General features: G+C 35.1%; 2 protein-coding genes across 4 annotated transcripts; one reads left to right on the top strand and one right to left on the bottom strand.

Annotated features, from left to right (window-relative positions):
- Window positions 1–1491: 1491 nt before the first annotated feature.
- On the bottom strand, window positions 1492–15855 carry LOC117242193 (probable phospholipid-transporting ATPase IF). Of its 2 annotated transcripts, none has more exons than XM_033508662.1 (19): window positions 15800–15855; window positions 8568–8672; window positions 8241–8495; window positions 7315–7467; window positions 5515–5813; window positions 5201–5415; window positions 4731–5017; window positions 4477–4656; window positions 4102–4249; window positions 3886–4028; window positions 3550–3789; window positions 3326–3468; window positions 3083–3242; window positions 2687–2995; window positions 2424–2610; window positions 2204–2349; window positions 2029–2132; window positions 1722–1941; window positions 1492–1621 (listed from the first exon to the last, which is right to left on the bottom strand). In XM_033508662.1, the coding sequence occupies exons 1-19, from the start codon at window positions 15800–15802 to the stop codon at window positions 1559–1561; spliced, it is 3360 nt and encodes a 1119-aa protein (XP_033364553.1). In that variant the 5' UTR covers window positions 15803–15855; the 3' UTR covers window positions 1492–1558. The 2 variants fall into 2 exon arrangements, with proteins under 2 accessions (XP_033364553.1, XP_033364552.1); XM_033508661.1 differs by lacking the exon at window positions 15800–15855 and adding an exon at window positions 14908–15072.
- Window positions 9341–14968, top strand: LOC117242194 (2-oxoglutarate dehydrogenase, mitochondrial-like). 2 transcript variants are annotated; one of them, XM_033508663.1, is made up of 16 exons: window positions 9510–9960; window positions 10654–10760; window positions 10851–11132; window positions 11290–11500; window positions 11573–11750; window positions 11823–11938; window positions 12003–12142; window positions 12218–12363; window positions 12434–12623; window positions 12709–12930; window positions 13118–13394; window positions 13475–13560; window positions 13740–14060; window positions 14144–14428; window positions 14485–14777; window positions 14865–14968. In XM_033508663.1, the coding sequence occupies exons 1-15, from the start codon at window positions 9510–9512 to the stop codon at window positions 14683–14685; spliced, it is 3213 nt and encodes a 1070-aa protein (XP_033364554.1). In that variant the 3' UTR covers window positions 14686–14777; window positions 14865–14968. The 2 variants fall into 2 exon arrangements, with proteins under 2 accessions (XP_033364555.1, XP_033364554.1); XM_033508664.1 differs by having other exon boundaries at window positions 9341–9960; window positions 14485–14909.
- Window positions 15856–16612: the final 757 nt, after the last annotated feature.

Raw genomic sequence — 16612 nt, 5'->3', positions numbered from 1 at the left:
TTCAATGGAAGAGGTAACTATTTAATGTCGGGAATAGTATTTTACAAATCGACCACCATAAAACGCTACGATCGAGAAGTTAGGATTTTGTATTTAACGCCATCCTTTGGTGAAAGTATTAAAGGTAAAGAATATAAACTAAACTTCAACTTACTAAGTGACTAAATTAAAGTATTTTTTATAACTTGTCACCATTTATCTGAAGTAAGTACATGCGCAATATTTCATTTGGTACAGAAAAATGTCTAAATGAGTATTAATTATGAATTTTTATTAAATATGTATCGTTCCCAATAAAAAAGTTTAACAAAATTAGAACTTCCAAATCAAATATGTACACATATATTTAATACTTTTATATCTGATGCGTGTATTGGAAATTAAATTTGTTTTTAGCTTTGTTTAATTTATTAAAAAATTCTGTAACTATCAACACTATTTATAATACATGTAAATAATATCATGTTTAAAATATTCATGATTGAAACATTTCGATGTTTCAACTTACTTTACCAATTGTATTTGTTGAGTTAAATATAATTCCAGCATCCATGACTGTGAATCGTAGAAGGCACAAGAAATACTCTGATTTTTTACACGATCGGTATTTCAGAAGATAGGGGACAAAGTCCCATAAGATGCGAGGTTTATGCTGTATACTTGTCTATGGTATGAATTAAACTTATCTATTTTTTCGGTATGAAATTAGTATTTATTTGCAATAAATAGTTTGTGGATCAGTAAAAAAATATATACATATATTTATCAAATTTTTATTATAAAATTCGGTCGCTTAAGAAATAAAAACGTTCGTATTTCAGTCATAAAGTACAAAAGTACGTATTTTTATCCTATAGTTGTATTCTATATTAATTTACAATCGATAATTGCAGAGACTCATTATATAGAATTATCTTCCTTATAGTATGCTGTGAATTCTGCAACAACATGTGCATTGTATTCACTAAATTATATTGTTCGAAGTGATCAAAGAATTATCTTGGAATCAGTATATAAATACGTAAATTATAAATTGTTTAAGAACGCGACTCCTGAGTCACTCCAAACCGTACATAATCATACTATACGTTCATTAAAATACGGTTTACATTTATTAACAGACTTATCTATACTAGTAACTGTATCGTTACTATACTGCGATTATAATATTTATATGAATACAATGTTTATATAAAAATGCACGTGTCATGAATGAATCTTACTAGTTACTACTAATTACTACTTTTATCCGAGTTGCAACAATGTTCCATTGTTTTAATCAAGCAATTATAGATATGTACGCGTAACATAATTTTACTAGTACGTTACAACTGGCTTTAGAGTTTAATGATAAACAATGCAATACAATAGTAACGCGTAACATAATTTTACTAGTACGTTACAAATGACTTTGGAGTTTAATGATAAATACATTTATGTATTCTATCCGATGAACGAATGATAAATTAATAAATTAATGAATGACTTACGTTCCTTATGATACGAGAAATAATTTATTAATTTGATTAGAATCGGAGTGCTCCAATCTGGTTCCAGTTTATTTAGCTTTTCGCAATATAAAGTTGAATTTCCATGGGATCGTGTTGAAAAAGCGTTGCGTCTAAAAATATATTACATTGGTTCATTATCGTTAGTTTGGAATATTGACTTATTCGAATGTATGTTATAATATATATATATATATATGCTTGTAACAGTACGTTTTCCGTGTTATCATTGGTATTATCATTGGTACTATTGTTAGTATACTGCCGCGTTTCTTCATTTCTTCTCATTATACGAACTGGTCTATAGTTGTTGTATATAATGACTAAGCAGTCGGGGATTAGACAAATCATAACAATGACGATGGTTAAGAACCAGAATGTTATCGACGATAATAACGTCGGGAAAACTTTCAGCATATCGCCGTCATATCGTCTGCGAAATAAATGTAAAAGATATCTCAGAGAAATGGGACAAAATTATAGGTTTCACAATTGCGAAGTTTGTAATATTCTTACTTACACATGCACGAATGAATAAAGAATCGCAAATACAAGGAATGTTAGTTCTGATAATGTTACTGATAGTACGAGGGGTAGCGTCCAATAGCAACTACGCAATAGTATCTAAAAATTGGAAATCATAGAGAACTTCGTGTAACGTATTTTCCTATGAAATAAAAATATATTTGGTATACCTGCACATTGGCCACTAATGTAACTAAATGAAAAACAAATGTACTAAATGCCCACTGATCTATTGATGTATTATTATGCAGTATAACAGGATTGATGGATATGTACACATGTGACATATAATATATGACAAGGGTATGCCATAAAGCTGGAAGAATATATTAGGTTTAGATCGTGAAATCTTCTGAAGTTTGATCATTGTTAATGAATTATCTACTTTACCTAGAGCGCTCCATACAAAAAATTGCCATTTAGTTAATAAATAATTGTGCCGATGTAATTTGTACAAATATGGTTGGCATAATAGTTTATCGGCAGTGAAGTTCTGTTCGAACAATCCGTACGCCAATATCGGCAACGATGTAAATAAGACATTGAAAAGCATTAAGAACAATGCATCGTAAAATGCCTGAAAATACGTAGATCGTAAAATGAAATCATTTGCATATAATTGTAAGTGAACATCTGTTTCAAAATTGTTTTACCTGTGCAGAAAAGCCGCAATATGTGTTGTACAACACTTGCGGTGTAATGAAGATAAAATTCTTGTAAAAAAAATACTGCGTCAAAGTGCTGACTCTTACATAGTACCAATGTCCGTGTACCAGTAGAACTTTTTTTAAAAATTTAAATTTCGCTATCGCGAAATCGGAGCACATGGTCGCTTGTCGACCTTCTTTGCCCATTATTCCGATTCCGACATGAGCTTCTTGTATCATCGAGACATCGTTTCCTCCGTCGCCAACGGCCGCGGTGTGCGGTTTATTCTTTGCTTTTTTAACCAGGCTTACAATCTGCACAGATTTAAGAAAATCTTATAAACATTAAAAATCAAAAAACATTATATAAAATGCATTTTTCTTCTCTTACGATAAACTTACTTGGCTTTTCTGCAATGGCGTTAGCCTGCAACAAACAACTGCATCGCAGGCCATTGCAACTGATCTGAATTGTGCCGCATGGTCCCTTAGTGCAGTTGCAATACTGCAGCCATCGACTAGCAATCCGTACTGTCTGTAAGGTTCGAGGATAATTCTTCGCCTGGAATCGTATGAAACCAAATAGAATAACAGTATGAATTAAAGTTGGAATGATCGTATGAAAAATAATTAAATTGTACCTACTCAAAATTCGTAAGTTTAACTAGACAAGTTTGCCCTATGGTTACTTCTAGCATTCTTAGTACTTCGGTACCACTCTTGAATTGACCACAAAGAAACGCTATATTTTCCGCAGTTTCTGCTTTGTCGCCAGTCAACACCCACACCTAAATAAAAAAGAAATCGTGTGATCTTGACAGAGTCTGTCTTCTTTTTTTCTTCTTGTTCTTGGTATTAATCCTACGAACTTTAATACCGGCTACTTGCAAGCACTCCAATGTTTCCGGCACATCTTCTTGAAGACGATCCTCAACAGCGGTCACACCTAACAGAGTGAGCCCGCTTTCCATCTGATCATAAGCTCGCTGCATGTATACCGCTCGTTCCATTCCAATTATTTGTCTAGCTTGTTCCACTCTCTGTAATAGTCGATCGTATTCGATCTGGCTCATTTTCTTATAGCCAACAACTAGGGTTCGAAGACCTCTCTAAAAAATTTGTTAACGATACATATAGGAAGTAGGAAGTAACGATCGAATTCACAGTAATGAAAGTGCACGAATTTAGTGCAAGAATCGACTAACCATTGAAAAATCGGCCACGTGTGTGATAGCTTCGTTGATTTTGCCTGAGACAATCAGTGGTAACATAGCGGAGTCGGCCCCTTTGCAATATAACCAGAAATCTCCAGCAGTGTCTTTCACTATAACCGACATCCTTTTGCGTTCTATTGACAAAGAATTAGCGATTTAAAAAACCTGCGATTCCATTGACGATTCTATAGATCTTCGAATACTAACCGGAAGTAAATTCTAAAACTTCGAGCTTTTCGTAGGTCAAGATATTCTTATAAATTTTCAACTCTATCACGTCGTTGGTGCATTTTTGGAAGACCACCCCGCATCTGGCACTGGCCTCGACCAAAGCTTTTTCGTCTGCTGATGCTGCCTACCGCATAGTGATCAGATATTTTTAAATGTTCGACCGATAGTCAAATTAGCTTCGCATAAAATATCGATGTTTTCGTACAGCTTTGTCTTTCGTTCGTTATGAATTACGTTAACACGACGTGTCGACGTGTCATATGAAACGAAAGAATTTTTCAACATTTCGCAAAGAAACAAAAACATATGACAATGTTGATTTATGTTCACCTACGAGACAAATATTTTTACCTGATACTGCGGCAAATTCGGATCCATTAGCAAGGAACTGTTCACCTGCAGGATCTTTTTTTGTTTAAAGCTGGCGCGATATTCCGTGCGTCTAGCGATAACACCGGGCGCCTGACTCGGAGGTGAAATTTGAACCGAGTGGCACAGAGAAAGGCTTATCATAAAATGCCAAATATCTGGCTAGAATTTAATTAAAAACTATATTAAACATGGACTTAAAGGAAGACTTTATTCCATTGTAAATGCGACATTACCTCCCAAGTTTTTAATCGGATTGCTTGATTTTCGTCGCCGTTCGGAGGTAATAAATATAAATTACCATCGCAATCTTTTTCGATATAAACTTTTCCATTGATCGAGGCTCGCCTGAACACCATCAGATTTTCCGTGAGTGTACCGGTCTTGTCCGCGAACAAATATTCGACTTGTCCAAGCTCCTCGTTTAGATCCGACGTGTTGGCCAATGCCGGTTGGTTCGTGACTTCGTCATACATATCGAGATCCCAGCTGAAGAAAAACGAACCGAGGAATTTTTGTAATTCTGTAACGAGAACAATTGATTGGAACTTGTTAGAAATGTTCCTATTTGCATCGCGATTAAATTGAGATTAATTGTGGCAATATTTAATCGATAGAATTGCAATTCTGAACGATGATAATTTGGTATCGTACGGCAAAAATATTTTTAGGACGAAGAAAGGATAAAAAAAAACATGGTTTTTACCTATTGTAACGTACAATGATATCGGCACAATGTAATTGTATAGAATGGTGAAGCTCAGAAAATCTGTAGCCAATGAACCGAAAGTAATGGACTGGATAGTACCAAGGTACGATTCCCACTTCGCATTCGCCTCTGTTATGACTTTCATTACACAAGATTCTAGTACCTCGACCAGAAGTAAGACGATAAACGAGATGATGTGTTTGTTGATGGATCTATAAAGAAACGTTCACTATTTATAGATACTTTTCATTTCACTGAACTATATCAGTTTTCACATTCTATGAGCATTTTGCATTTTTCAATGCGCTTACTTTTCAGCTGTGGAGAATTTGTTGCTCTTTATCTTGGAATTGAGGGACAGTTTTGTATCGTGACCTGTGTAAATCGCACAACCGATAATATAATCTGTGTCTTTTAATCTGGACCCACGAAGCAATAAATTATTAATCGTTAGATGTCCATTGGCTATTTCATTGTTCCCATTATTTATTTCCAGTTTGCCATGAAAAGCATAGAGATCGGACGAAGGATGCTGGCAAGTAACAGTGGCTTCCATAGATGCTATTTGTTGCATGGTCATTTTCGTGAGTATTTTTGGGATCATCACAGCCTAAACAAATAATAGTTCGATAAATATCATCGACACTGCTATTTCAACGTTTTTTATTATGAAATCTGTTCCTTAACACGTTGAATGCCGCGGGGGTCATCGGTGACCGGCGCACCAAGATTAGTAGAAGTACATAATTTGAACAAATGCCAATAGTTATAAATTTTGTATTATTACCATCGTTACCAAAATGGTGTGACGAAATTAATGCGGTATAAAACATATAAAAACAGTTTTATTTATACATGAAATATAGATCTATTATCCAGTGGCTGTCGATGGGAAATCCCACTTTTACCTGAGTGAACAATAACCCTAAGGAACGTTTCGACTTGAAAAATGTTTGATGGCAATTAAGAGCCTTAACAGTTGAGGTGTATAGAACGTGATAGATGCTGAAGAAACACTCGGATATATTTAACCCCTTGGCCTACACGCTATTTGCTGATCGCGCGTGCCATAGTAAGCAAGAAGTTCAGTCGCGTACCGTGCCATTCATCTGTTCAGCCGTATGCCCGAATTGGCGCAAGATGTATACTTCTTATGACATGTATATTTAGGGGCTACAAAAGGAATTGTGAAATAATAAACAACGTTTGAGGACAAATAGTGCTTTTAAGACGTGTTTTAATAGTGTTTTTAGATTCGTGGTTTTCCCTTATGGCACAAATTCTTTACCACGAGTCTCGCTTGTGGTTATAGACCAAGGGTTTAAACAGTATATTTGTTAACAATTCTCATTTCAAGACGTTTCAAGTATTAACAATTCTCAAAGTTTTCGCTAGGAAAGTGAGGAAAATGGACGTCGCTGTTAATTGGTTAATCTACTAGGTTGGTGGTTGAGGAAGGATGCTAACCGCCCTCGAGAGAAAGTTGCTAGCATCGTATCTGAGAAAAACCCGAGAAAGGATTTCTCGTATTTCTTCGTAATAGATAATAGATCAAGGAAAGCTAAGATTAAGAGATATTTGTTCAGTTTGAAGGACCTTAATTAGAGAAATCGGAAGACTTATAGCGGGTACTTAGGCTAGTTGAAGGTATGCCGACTTTTCGAAGATCTTTCGACATTTAGCAATTATCTTGTCCGAAGAACGGAGCTTTTGTGTAGCACGTCCCGGGATAGAAACCGTTGGAAGGTCTGTCGTCGAGTGCTGTTACACAGTAAAGTAACAAATGCTAAATCTTGTGACGGTCCGTTTGTGGATTGTGGTTTATCCATACGTTTATCCAACGCGAAGAAACAATATGAGATAATTGATAATCGCGAAAAATAAGTGAATCGAGCCAAATTACACCACAGCGCCATGGAAGTTACCGGTGACCTCAGTGAGATAAATTCATTAATGTTGATTATACACCGTACGATACCTCCTGTAGGTGATATTTCAACATTATATTGTATGTATCACATAATAAAAACTTCATCATGGCGGCACGGCCAAACCTTGCGAAACCGATGTGGCATTCAACGTGTTAATTCGATTAAGAAAGAATTACTTGCTTTTAGATTGGTTTCACCATCGAGATTCGATGTGGTGATATAGCAGCGTTCCGTATTATCCGTGCTAAAAAGAAGCAAAAGATCGCAAGGAACATCTTGCTCGCGATACACTTTCACTAAATCTCCAACTACTATTTCTTCACAAGGTACGTTCTAGAAATGTAAAATAAAGAAAAGTCTTTTTAAATTTTCCTCTCCACTTGATTTTTATATTACTACTTTACGTTCGATGTTGTAAATTATTATATCATATTGGTTTATCGTAAAAGGTATGAGAATGTTTACAAACAGACTTAACATCCGTCCCTTCTCGATTTCTATTGTTATCGTATTTTTGATATCTTATCGGTCGTGGTTGTTACAACACTCTTTGTTGTACAAAGTGTAATTTCTGTACTTCGAAGTTTAACTTTCGATTGGTGACAGATAAAAAGATCTTTACAAGAAATTTGTTACAAGAGTGACGTAAATTCTCTACGGAAAGAAAAGTAAATTTTTCAGGGAACCGGTTTGAAATAAGATATTAGTAATTAATTATTTAGCAAGTCAAACATCTTTTTCCTTTAATTTCGCTTCTGATCTCTAATACAAGCTATAAAACGTTTTGTTAGATAATATAAATAATATAAATCGAATAATAGCGACGTTCCTATCCTAACAGTGGACACTTTTAGGATTTCACGAAGATGGTAACCACCGCTGAGGGTAACCACCTATATGATAATCAAACAGCCAAAAATTTCTACCAAATGTCCAAATCGGACAAATTGTGAATGTAAACAACTAAATAAAAAAAAAAGGAAAAAACTTTTAGGATTTGTTTCTGCAGATATGTAAGAATTAGTAATTGTTTATACACGTCGCTCTTCTATCATGCCACCATATCGAACCAATTTTTTCAGATATGCCAATACAATTGCACCAACCTGTACACATTTATTACGGATCACTGTGATGAATGTTCGGTTTATTCGTTTGTCTGCCATGTAACGGTTATAATCTTCGTAGCCTTGCTTACACGCGGTTACAAATACGACGAAACTTAGCGGTAGAATGCTGGTTAACGGAGAAATCGGAGATATTATCATCACAGATATTATTGTCATCATGAGAAAATAAAAATTTGCAATCCGTCTGAACTGCTCAAAGAGATTCTTTGGTAGAAAGTTCCATATTGTGTACTGTAAATGAAGTGATCCAAAAATAAATTACGCACTGGATCGATATTTTTGTTTGCTAATTGTAATACCTACCTTTTTAGAGACTATGTGATTACTCGGAAAAATTGTTTCCTTTGGATCGTTACTCGGGCTAATAGTTATAACCCTATGATCTGCGTACAACGATATCGCGTTGCCCTACGTATACAAAAGCATTTTAATTAATTAGAAAGCCGAAAGCAATAGATTCATAACTTAGATTGTCAATAAACATTTGGTGCACTTGCTTTCACAAAAAGGACCGCGTGGGAAAAGGAATATTGGGTTCTTAGGAAAACTGGCACGCGTAATAATTTCTTCGACTTGAACCATCTTCTGCGAATAAAGTGCAATATTCTTTTACCGAAAGATGTTATGTCAAGTTGCACGTCTATATAGGGCAGGTTAATCAAATCATCTAAGGGTTGCGTGACATGTTGCGTCATTTCATCTCACTTTATTCTGTAATGCCGAATTACTGATTTCTATCTCAAACATTTCTGCGAGAAAGTATCGATAAGAAGCTTGGTGCCATATCAAAAACGTATGGCGAGAACGGCGAGAGAAGTTGCAGTTTTATCAATCGATCTAGTTTCACTGTTTTTCACTGTTTGTTTGAAAAATTTAGGCAAATTTATTTATTACGATTTAAAGTCTTTCTTTGAGGAACGTGTGAATGTGCATGCATCCAGCTACAGGCATATATATATTCTGTAAATTCAAACACGAATGATTCTTTCTTTTAAATTATCCTCTTTTAATTTATTGTAAAAGGCAAAGTACTAAATTTGAACTTTGAGAAGTGAGCAATTTCGTACAAGAATTTAAAGAGTATTAGCCGAAGTTAGTCGACAGAGCGACCTTCCAAACAGTCAGGTGTCACGATGTTATGATCCCGGGTTCAAATGCGATACGTTTGACGATTAAATTTGAAATTTCGAAAGTGTTTGTACAAAATTTTCAGCATCTTGGTCGCGAATACCATCAAATGGGGACATGTACACGAAATCACAATCTTATAATAGCTTTCGACTTTTCGTCTCATATGTGAATCGCTTGTTCAAGTCCCGCAATGACCAACATCGGATATTCAAACGTTGCCTATTCGTGCCGTTCGAGCCGCAACAGTCCAAAGTGCGTTTTCACCATGATGACCAGAAAGGCGGTCGTAAGAACAATAGGTACGACTACGTCTTGAACATGAATAACAGTCAGTACTTGGATCACATGTACCAGTTGTGGAGGAAAGATCCGAAGTCCGTCAGCACTTCGTGGGATTCCTATTTTAGATTAACTTATGCTGATAATCTACCGGAGTCAATAGCTTCCAGCTCACCGAAATTCTCCACCTCATCGGGGTATTCATCAGCTTCTAACTTGACAACACCTGCGTCCACTCGAGTTGAATTATCTTCTAATACGAAACCGTCAAATTCTGCACTATCAGGTGGTCTTTTCCTTAGAGTTTAATAGTATGTTTATGATAGATTACAATATTCCGTTTATATAAATTACTTGTTGCCTATTAAGATTATATACAAACGAAGTTTCATTGTATGTAATATTACGATATGGTTTTTTAAAAAAGCTATACATGTACAGTATACAAGTCTTGGGTCATCTGCGATAGCGGTCTAGCAATGGCAATCCGTCATACTTTCAGGAAATATTTCTACACGGAGTTACATAGAAACAAATCTTTAGATATTTCTTTTAACCATACTACTTGTTTGTCGTTTCTGCTAGTTCACGATTTTTTCTAGACACTTCGGTAAATTAAATGTTACAAAACACATATGAGATCATTTAGAGCCAGTATGGAGAGAAGAGCAAGGCAAAGAATATAAATAAATTGTTCGAGATATGTAAAGACATATGTAATGGTAAATAGTAGGATGCGAGTTTATTCAAAAATTGTTTGACAAGAATCACGAGAGATTTTTTTCTGCGACAGGATAAAATAGAATTACATAAAACGTTAATTATTTCAAATCATTGAATATTCTTTTAGCGAGCTACCAATCATTCTTGAATTAAACATGTACGTAAGTACAAAATATTTTCATTTAGTAGGTGACCAATGACTTTTGCACTGTACTATATTTAAAACAAAATATATCGTCATCTTGTTACCGAATAGCATCAAGTTCTGGAAAGAATGCAGAATCGAAATCCAACGGTGACATGCAAGGTGAACAATTTATAAATGGAGCTCTTGATATTAATGCCACGATTCGTGCTTATCAGGTATCACTCATCAATCGAGACCTAAAGTTAAATTCACCTTAGTAAATCCACTCGTCAATAGATCGTCAAGTTTGTCTTTATTGGTTTAAGGCACGTGGTCATTTAATAGCTGATACCGATCCACTGGGCATACAAAATCCAGAATCGTATAAGCTTCAAGGCACTTCTAATTTACCACCCGCGATCGTGGTGCGAGAACATTTGAAAGGAATGACCGAGGCTGATATGGACAGAGAATTTCCTCTTGCTCCATTCACCGTGATTGGTGGTCCTAAACGAAATCTTCCTTTGCGCCAAATACTAATGAGATTGAACCAAGTTTATTGTGGTCATCTAGGTCTCGAGTATACCTACATTCACGACCTTGTTGTAGTAAGTATTGTCCCTTAAAGAGAATAAGGAAGAACAAAAAAAAAAAAAATAAGTAATTGGATTGTTAAATAAAAGAAAAGTAGTGATTGAAAGGTGTTTGGAACTTAGAAATTACATCGAGTATTATATGAAGAATTACTTCACTAAACCTTTCCAGTTAGATTGGTTGAGACAGAAGTTTGAAGTACCTGGAGCTTGGGAATTACCAGCTGATCATAGAAAATTCATTTGGGTAAACATTATGAGAGCAGTAACGTTCGAAGGCTTTTTGGCGCGAAAATTCCCCACTGAAAAAAGATTCGGTTTGGAGGGTTCCGAAGCTTTTATACCATCGATGATACAATGCTTAGAAACATCAGCAGAAAATGGTAATAAAATTAATGAATTATTGAAAAAGCTATTTTCATTTGCATCGGCCGAAAGATGTAACATGTTTATAGGAGTAGAAAGCGCTGTGATAGGAATGGCTCATCGAGGACGGTTAAACACCTTGATCAATGTTTGTTTCAAACCGCTGCATCAACTTCTTACTCAGTTTCATCCGATTCCTTTGGAAGGTTTCGGTTCTGGTGACGTAAAGTATCACTTGGGAACACACGCGGAAAGAATTTTAGAAAGGTAAAAAATCACGTTATTATATAGTGACGCAATTTACGAAATTATAAATAATTCAACTGAAATTATTTGCAGATCCAAGAAGAAGATTCTTATTTCTATGATGGCTAATCCGTCTCATTTGGAAGCAATCGATCCTGTCGTGGTCGGTCGAGTTCGAGCCGAACAAGTGGAAAAGGACGATGCTAAATGTACGTATGCATCTATGTTGACTGCTGATCAAGAAATTTATGATTAAAAGTTTGTTTATTCCAGTCGGTAAGAAGTCTATGGCTATTTTGGTTCATGGAGATGCCGCCTTTTCGGGGCAAGGTGTCGTTTATGAAACGATGCATTTAACTAATCTGCCAAATTATACGACTGGTGGCGTCCTTCATCTTGTAATTAACAATCAGGTAATGATATCCATTTGTTACTACAATCGAACCTAATAAATGATCAATTGTTTTAACGATATCGATCAAATGTAGATCGGTTTCACCACTGATCCAAGATATTCCCGGTCCAGCGTTCATTGCACGGATGTAGCACGTGTTGTAAATGCCCCTATATTTCACATGCATGCCGACGATCCTGATTTAGTAGCTTATTGTAGCAAAGTTGCTGCAGAGTATAGGTACTTATATGTTCTATTTTTATATCAGTATAGGAATCATTTTTCTGTCACTTGGAAATTAATGATACAGGACAATGTTCCACAACGACGTTGTTCTGGACATCGTGGGATATCGAAGATTCGGACACAACGAATTAGACGAGCCGATGCTTACGCAACCATTAATGTATAAACGTATAAAGACGCATCCGAATGTACTTACCATTTATACGGAAAAGTTGCTCAGAGAAGGAGTTATTACCGAAGCGATTGCAAAAGAAGTGCATACAGATCTGATTACTATTCCATATATTGATAAGTTTTTAGTCGTCCGTTCTATCTCTTACTATTTTTCAATTTGTCTAGGAAACTGAAAAATATTTTGACTACTGCGAAGCAGAGTTTGAAAAGGCGAAAACGATAGACTCGTTGCACTTGAGCGACTGGCACGATATACCGTGGTCTGATTTCTTTGCTAATCAAAGTCCCAACAATAAGATACCATCCACCGGCATCAACATGGAAACCATGAAGACAATTTGTAAAGCAATATCAACTCCTCCCAAAGATATCGATTCTCATAGTCAGGTATACGGTGATTAAATGAATAAACATTAAGGTATGGTTTATTTTTTTTATGTTTCCGTGTTTCGACATATTAGACATTTCAGTTGTTTTCCTCGATACTAAGAACATACTGATATCCTATCAAAGTATTCTTCGAAAACGTTTGGCTGAGACAGCTATGCCGAAACGATTTAACGTTTTAACGTAGGTGCTGAGGGTAATGGACAAAAGAGCGCAGTTAATGGAAGCTCGGCAAGCAGATTGGGCGATGGGCGAATGCTTAGCGTTTCTCAGTCTGCTGAAAGAAGGTCACCACGTGCGGTTGTCCGGCGAGGACGTCGAGCGAGGCACCTTTTCTCACCGCATTCATATTATTCACGATCAAAATAAAGATAAAACGTTCAAAAATATTCTGCATGATGTGTTTCCAGGACAAGCATTATACACGGTTTCTAACTCTTCGTTGTCGGAATATGGTGTTTGCGGTGAGTCTTGTAAACAGGCAATATCTTTTAAAAAAGCAGTTACGATAAGCAACTGATGAATTGCATGATTATGAGTATAGGATTCGAGTTAGGTTACTCGGCTTACAATCATAACACTTTGACGATGTGGGAAGGCCAGTTTGGTGATTTCGCAAATACGTGTCAGGTAATCGTAATGATACATCATATATACAAAAGATACCCTTTGATTTTGTTGTGAAAAATCAATATATATGTTTTTGAAAAGAACGTTATCATTATCATATATTATCGCTTTTTAATTTGATACAATCTCTGTTATTAAAAGATTATAATTTAAAATTAGGCAAAATTAATTATATTTAGGTTACTATAGACACTCTTTTATGCTCTGGCCAATCGAAATGGGGTAGACAAGTAGGATTAGTTTTACTTTTGCCGCACGGAATGGAAGGTCAGGGACCTGAACATTCGTCTGCGAGGCTCGAGCGATATCTCGAGCTTTGCGACGACGATTATATTTATCTTCCGGGTACGGAACCGGGTGCACCCCAAGGAGAGACCGTGGAGCAAATTATGACACGGCAATTATTTGAAATAAATTGGATCATCTGCAATTTAACGACACCCGCAAACCTTTTCCATGCTCTTCGTCGTCAGATTCACATGCCTTTCAGAAAACCACTGGTTAGGCAGATTTTACTCTAACTACATCTATTATTTCTATTATTTACGTAAAACTTGGCATAACCATTTATCTATTCATGCAGTGTATTATGACGCCTAAATCCTTACTACGTCATCCAATGGCTCTATCGTCTTTCTCCGAAATGGAACCTGGCACATCATTTAGACCTATCCTTTCGGATCCTCTTGTCAAACCAGGTAACATACAAAAGGTGTTGATTTGTAGTGGAAAAGTGTTTTACGATTTAGTCAAGGAACGTGAGGAGAAACAATTGGAGGATAAAATAGTTATCATTCGTCTCGAACAATTATGTCCATTCCCGTATCATCTTCTCGCGGAAGAAGTAGCAAAGTATCCGAATTCTAAGGTAAACCAATCTAATTCTTCTTTGTAAGGATCTGGTCACGTGTTTTGTATATTTAGATAATGTGGTTCCAAGAAGAACATAAAAACCAAGGTGGGTATACGTACGTGAGGGACAGGATAGCATTAGCTCTAGGGAAAAAGTTGGAAGAAATAGTCTATGGTGGTAGACCACCATCGGCTGCTCCAGCAACTGGTAGCAAACTGATTTACACGAAAGAGTATAATGATATGATGGCTGATGCTATGAATTTCTCTTGAGCTGCAGTTAGTCGAACGCTAAACAAAAGATATGTCGTTTGCAAAGTGTAAAAATAAAGCAGAGAATGTACGAGATGACCAGATAACATAAAGTACGAATGAATGATTAAACAATCAGAATGAATGTATATATATATTCAACCGTATAATGAATTTCTCCTTGACTTTCGTTTTCTCAGTTTGAATGTCGTCCCTATCAATCAGATGTTCTTTCACACTCACCAAAAGACATAAGTGCTTATAACCAGACTTCTTGTAACATGTGCAAACCCATCTACCAAGGTGATTCCACATTGTACTTTTCTTTCACTGAGTGTTTATTCTGATTCAGAATTACTGTGATATAACAAGTGAGGCAGACGATTATGCGACGTGTAAAGTACAACTGAGCTTGAGAACTGAATAGTGTTAATAGTCAGAATAGCTTACACACACACACATATAAATATATGCTGAGATTATATTTACGGATCAAACATCTTTATTCTTATATACCATTGTAATGCTTTTTGAGTGATGAAAATCTGATTGTGTGTTGTAATTTGTGAACCAATATTGTGTACATTATTTTTTGAAATTTTATATCAAATAAATATGTAAAATGGATATAGTCGTTTGCGTTATTCCTGCCAAATATCGCATATGCATTAAACTATAATTAATGAAAACATCAATGCATTCTGAATAGATTTCTTTAGAGCCTTGAATACGTTAAAAATCTTGAAAAGTATAATCAATTAATGTGACCTCGTGTTTATAGATTTTTAACGAGAAGCAATTATATGTGGGCGACCCTGAACCTTCAGCAGTAAGCCACTTTATATATCTTCAATTATTGTCAATATTTTAGTATTTTGCATACCATATAAATATGGACGTATGTCGATAGTGAAATAATTACGCGATTAATTTATCGTGAATAATTTATCCCGGCTTACTTTTACCATCTAGAACGGACGTATGTATATGATTAGATTTGGTAAAATGCCAATAAAAAATTTATTTCTAAGGAAATCGTAAATCTATCAAACGTTTCTTCGTATTTTGCTTCTTTCGATTCTCAAGAAACATATTTCCTTTAATAAAAAGATTACGTAAAGTACAAGGTTCTTACCATTCTGCATATAAACTTTGACACCAATGACCCACCGTTGTAGAAACTTTCTTTTTCTAGTTAAATGAAATGTTTTCTTTGTTATTTTATTTAATTAATTATTCATTTACTTATCTATCAACATATAATTATACAATTCTTATATAATTCTAACCACATTATCCACTGACTGTCACTTAAATCTTATAATATATAAAAACTTTCAGTCATGTGTTGTTTCCGTTTGCAATTCTGAGCACTGAAATTTATTTAATTAACAGAATATATTAACAATTCATAACATATTTTACACAACATTTTAACAACGACATGGATAATTACTTCTAAAAATTCTAGCAAATATAATACTAAGTACAGTGTTTGTTGAATTAAAAATTAAACGTACTTATACAAATGACTTTTTTAACGCTTCACTAAACAAAATACACAGCAAACTGAATTGTTCAATACACTGACTGCTAATATAAGAGAGGATAGTAACTGAGATATTATATCGTGACAGTGGGTAAAAAAACTGTTATCCGTTCATCACCAATCGCCAATATATGTTTCATCCTATCAGACATTCAAAGATAAGCAATTTTTAACGTTATCGAACGGGCGTTCTGTTATCTAGCTTACCTTCTTTGCTAGATTCGTTAATCAATACTTGTAATTTTATCTAAAATTTAATTTATTGAGAAATTTGCCTGACAGTATAGAAGTAATTCAAAATTTATTATCTTTAAGAAGGTTTACATTAATTAGGTATAAATTTACATTTTAGCAAAGTATTTTTTTATTTTCTAAAATACGTAATGAAAAATATTTTCA

This window comes from Bombus vosnesenskii, unplaced genomic scaffold, assembly GCF_011952255.1.
Source record: "Bombus vosnesenskii isolate JDL3184/JDL3185 unplaced genomic scaffold, Bvos_JDL3184-5_v1.1 scf7180000016265, whole genome shotgun sequence".
In the NCBI taxonomy this organism is placed as follows: domain Eukaryota; kingdom Metazoa; phylum Arthropoda; class Insecta; order Hymenoptera; family Apidae; genus Bombus; species Bombus vosnesenskii.
This window is presented reverse-complemented; position numbering and strand designations above follow the sequence as displayed.

Bases quoted from the DNA above. Each gene is read 5' to 3' on its own strand.
- LOC117242194 (XM_033508663.1), top strand. From the start codon at position 9,510: ATGTACACGAAATCACAATCTTATAATAGCTTTCGACTTTTCGTCTCA. The intron at 11,751-11,822 runs GTAAAAAATCAC...AATTATTTGCAG, and splicing joins GCGGAAAGAATTTTAGAAAG to ATCCAAGAAGAAGATTCTTA. The intron at 12,624-12,708 runs GTGCATACAGAT...CAATTTGTCTAG, and splicing joins CCGAAGCGATTGCAAAAGAA to GAAACTGAAAAATATTTTGA.
- LOC117242193 (XM_033508661.1), bottom strand. From the start codon at position 14,979: ATGTGGAATCACCTTGGTAGATGGGTTTGCACATGTTACAAGAAGTCT. The intron at 5,814-7,314 runs GCAAGTAATTCT...TTATTTGTTTAG, and splicing joins ATGGTGAAACCAATCTAAAA to GCTGTGATGATCCCAAAAAT. The intron at 3,469-3,549 runs GTTCGTAGGATT...TTTTTTATTTAG, and splicing joins TGCAAGTAGCCGGTATTAAA to GTGTGGGTGTTGACTGGCGA.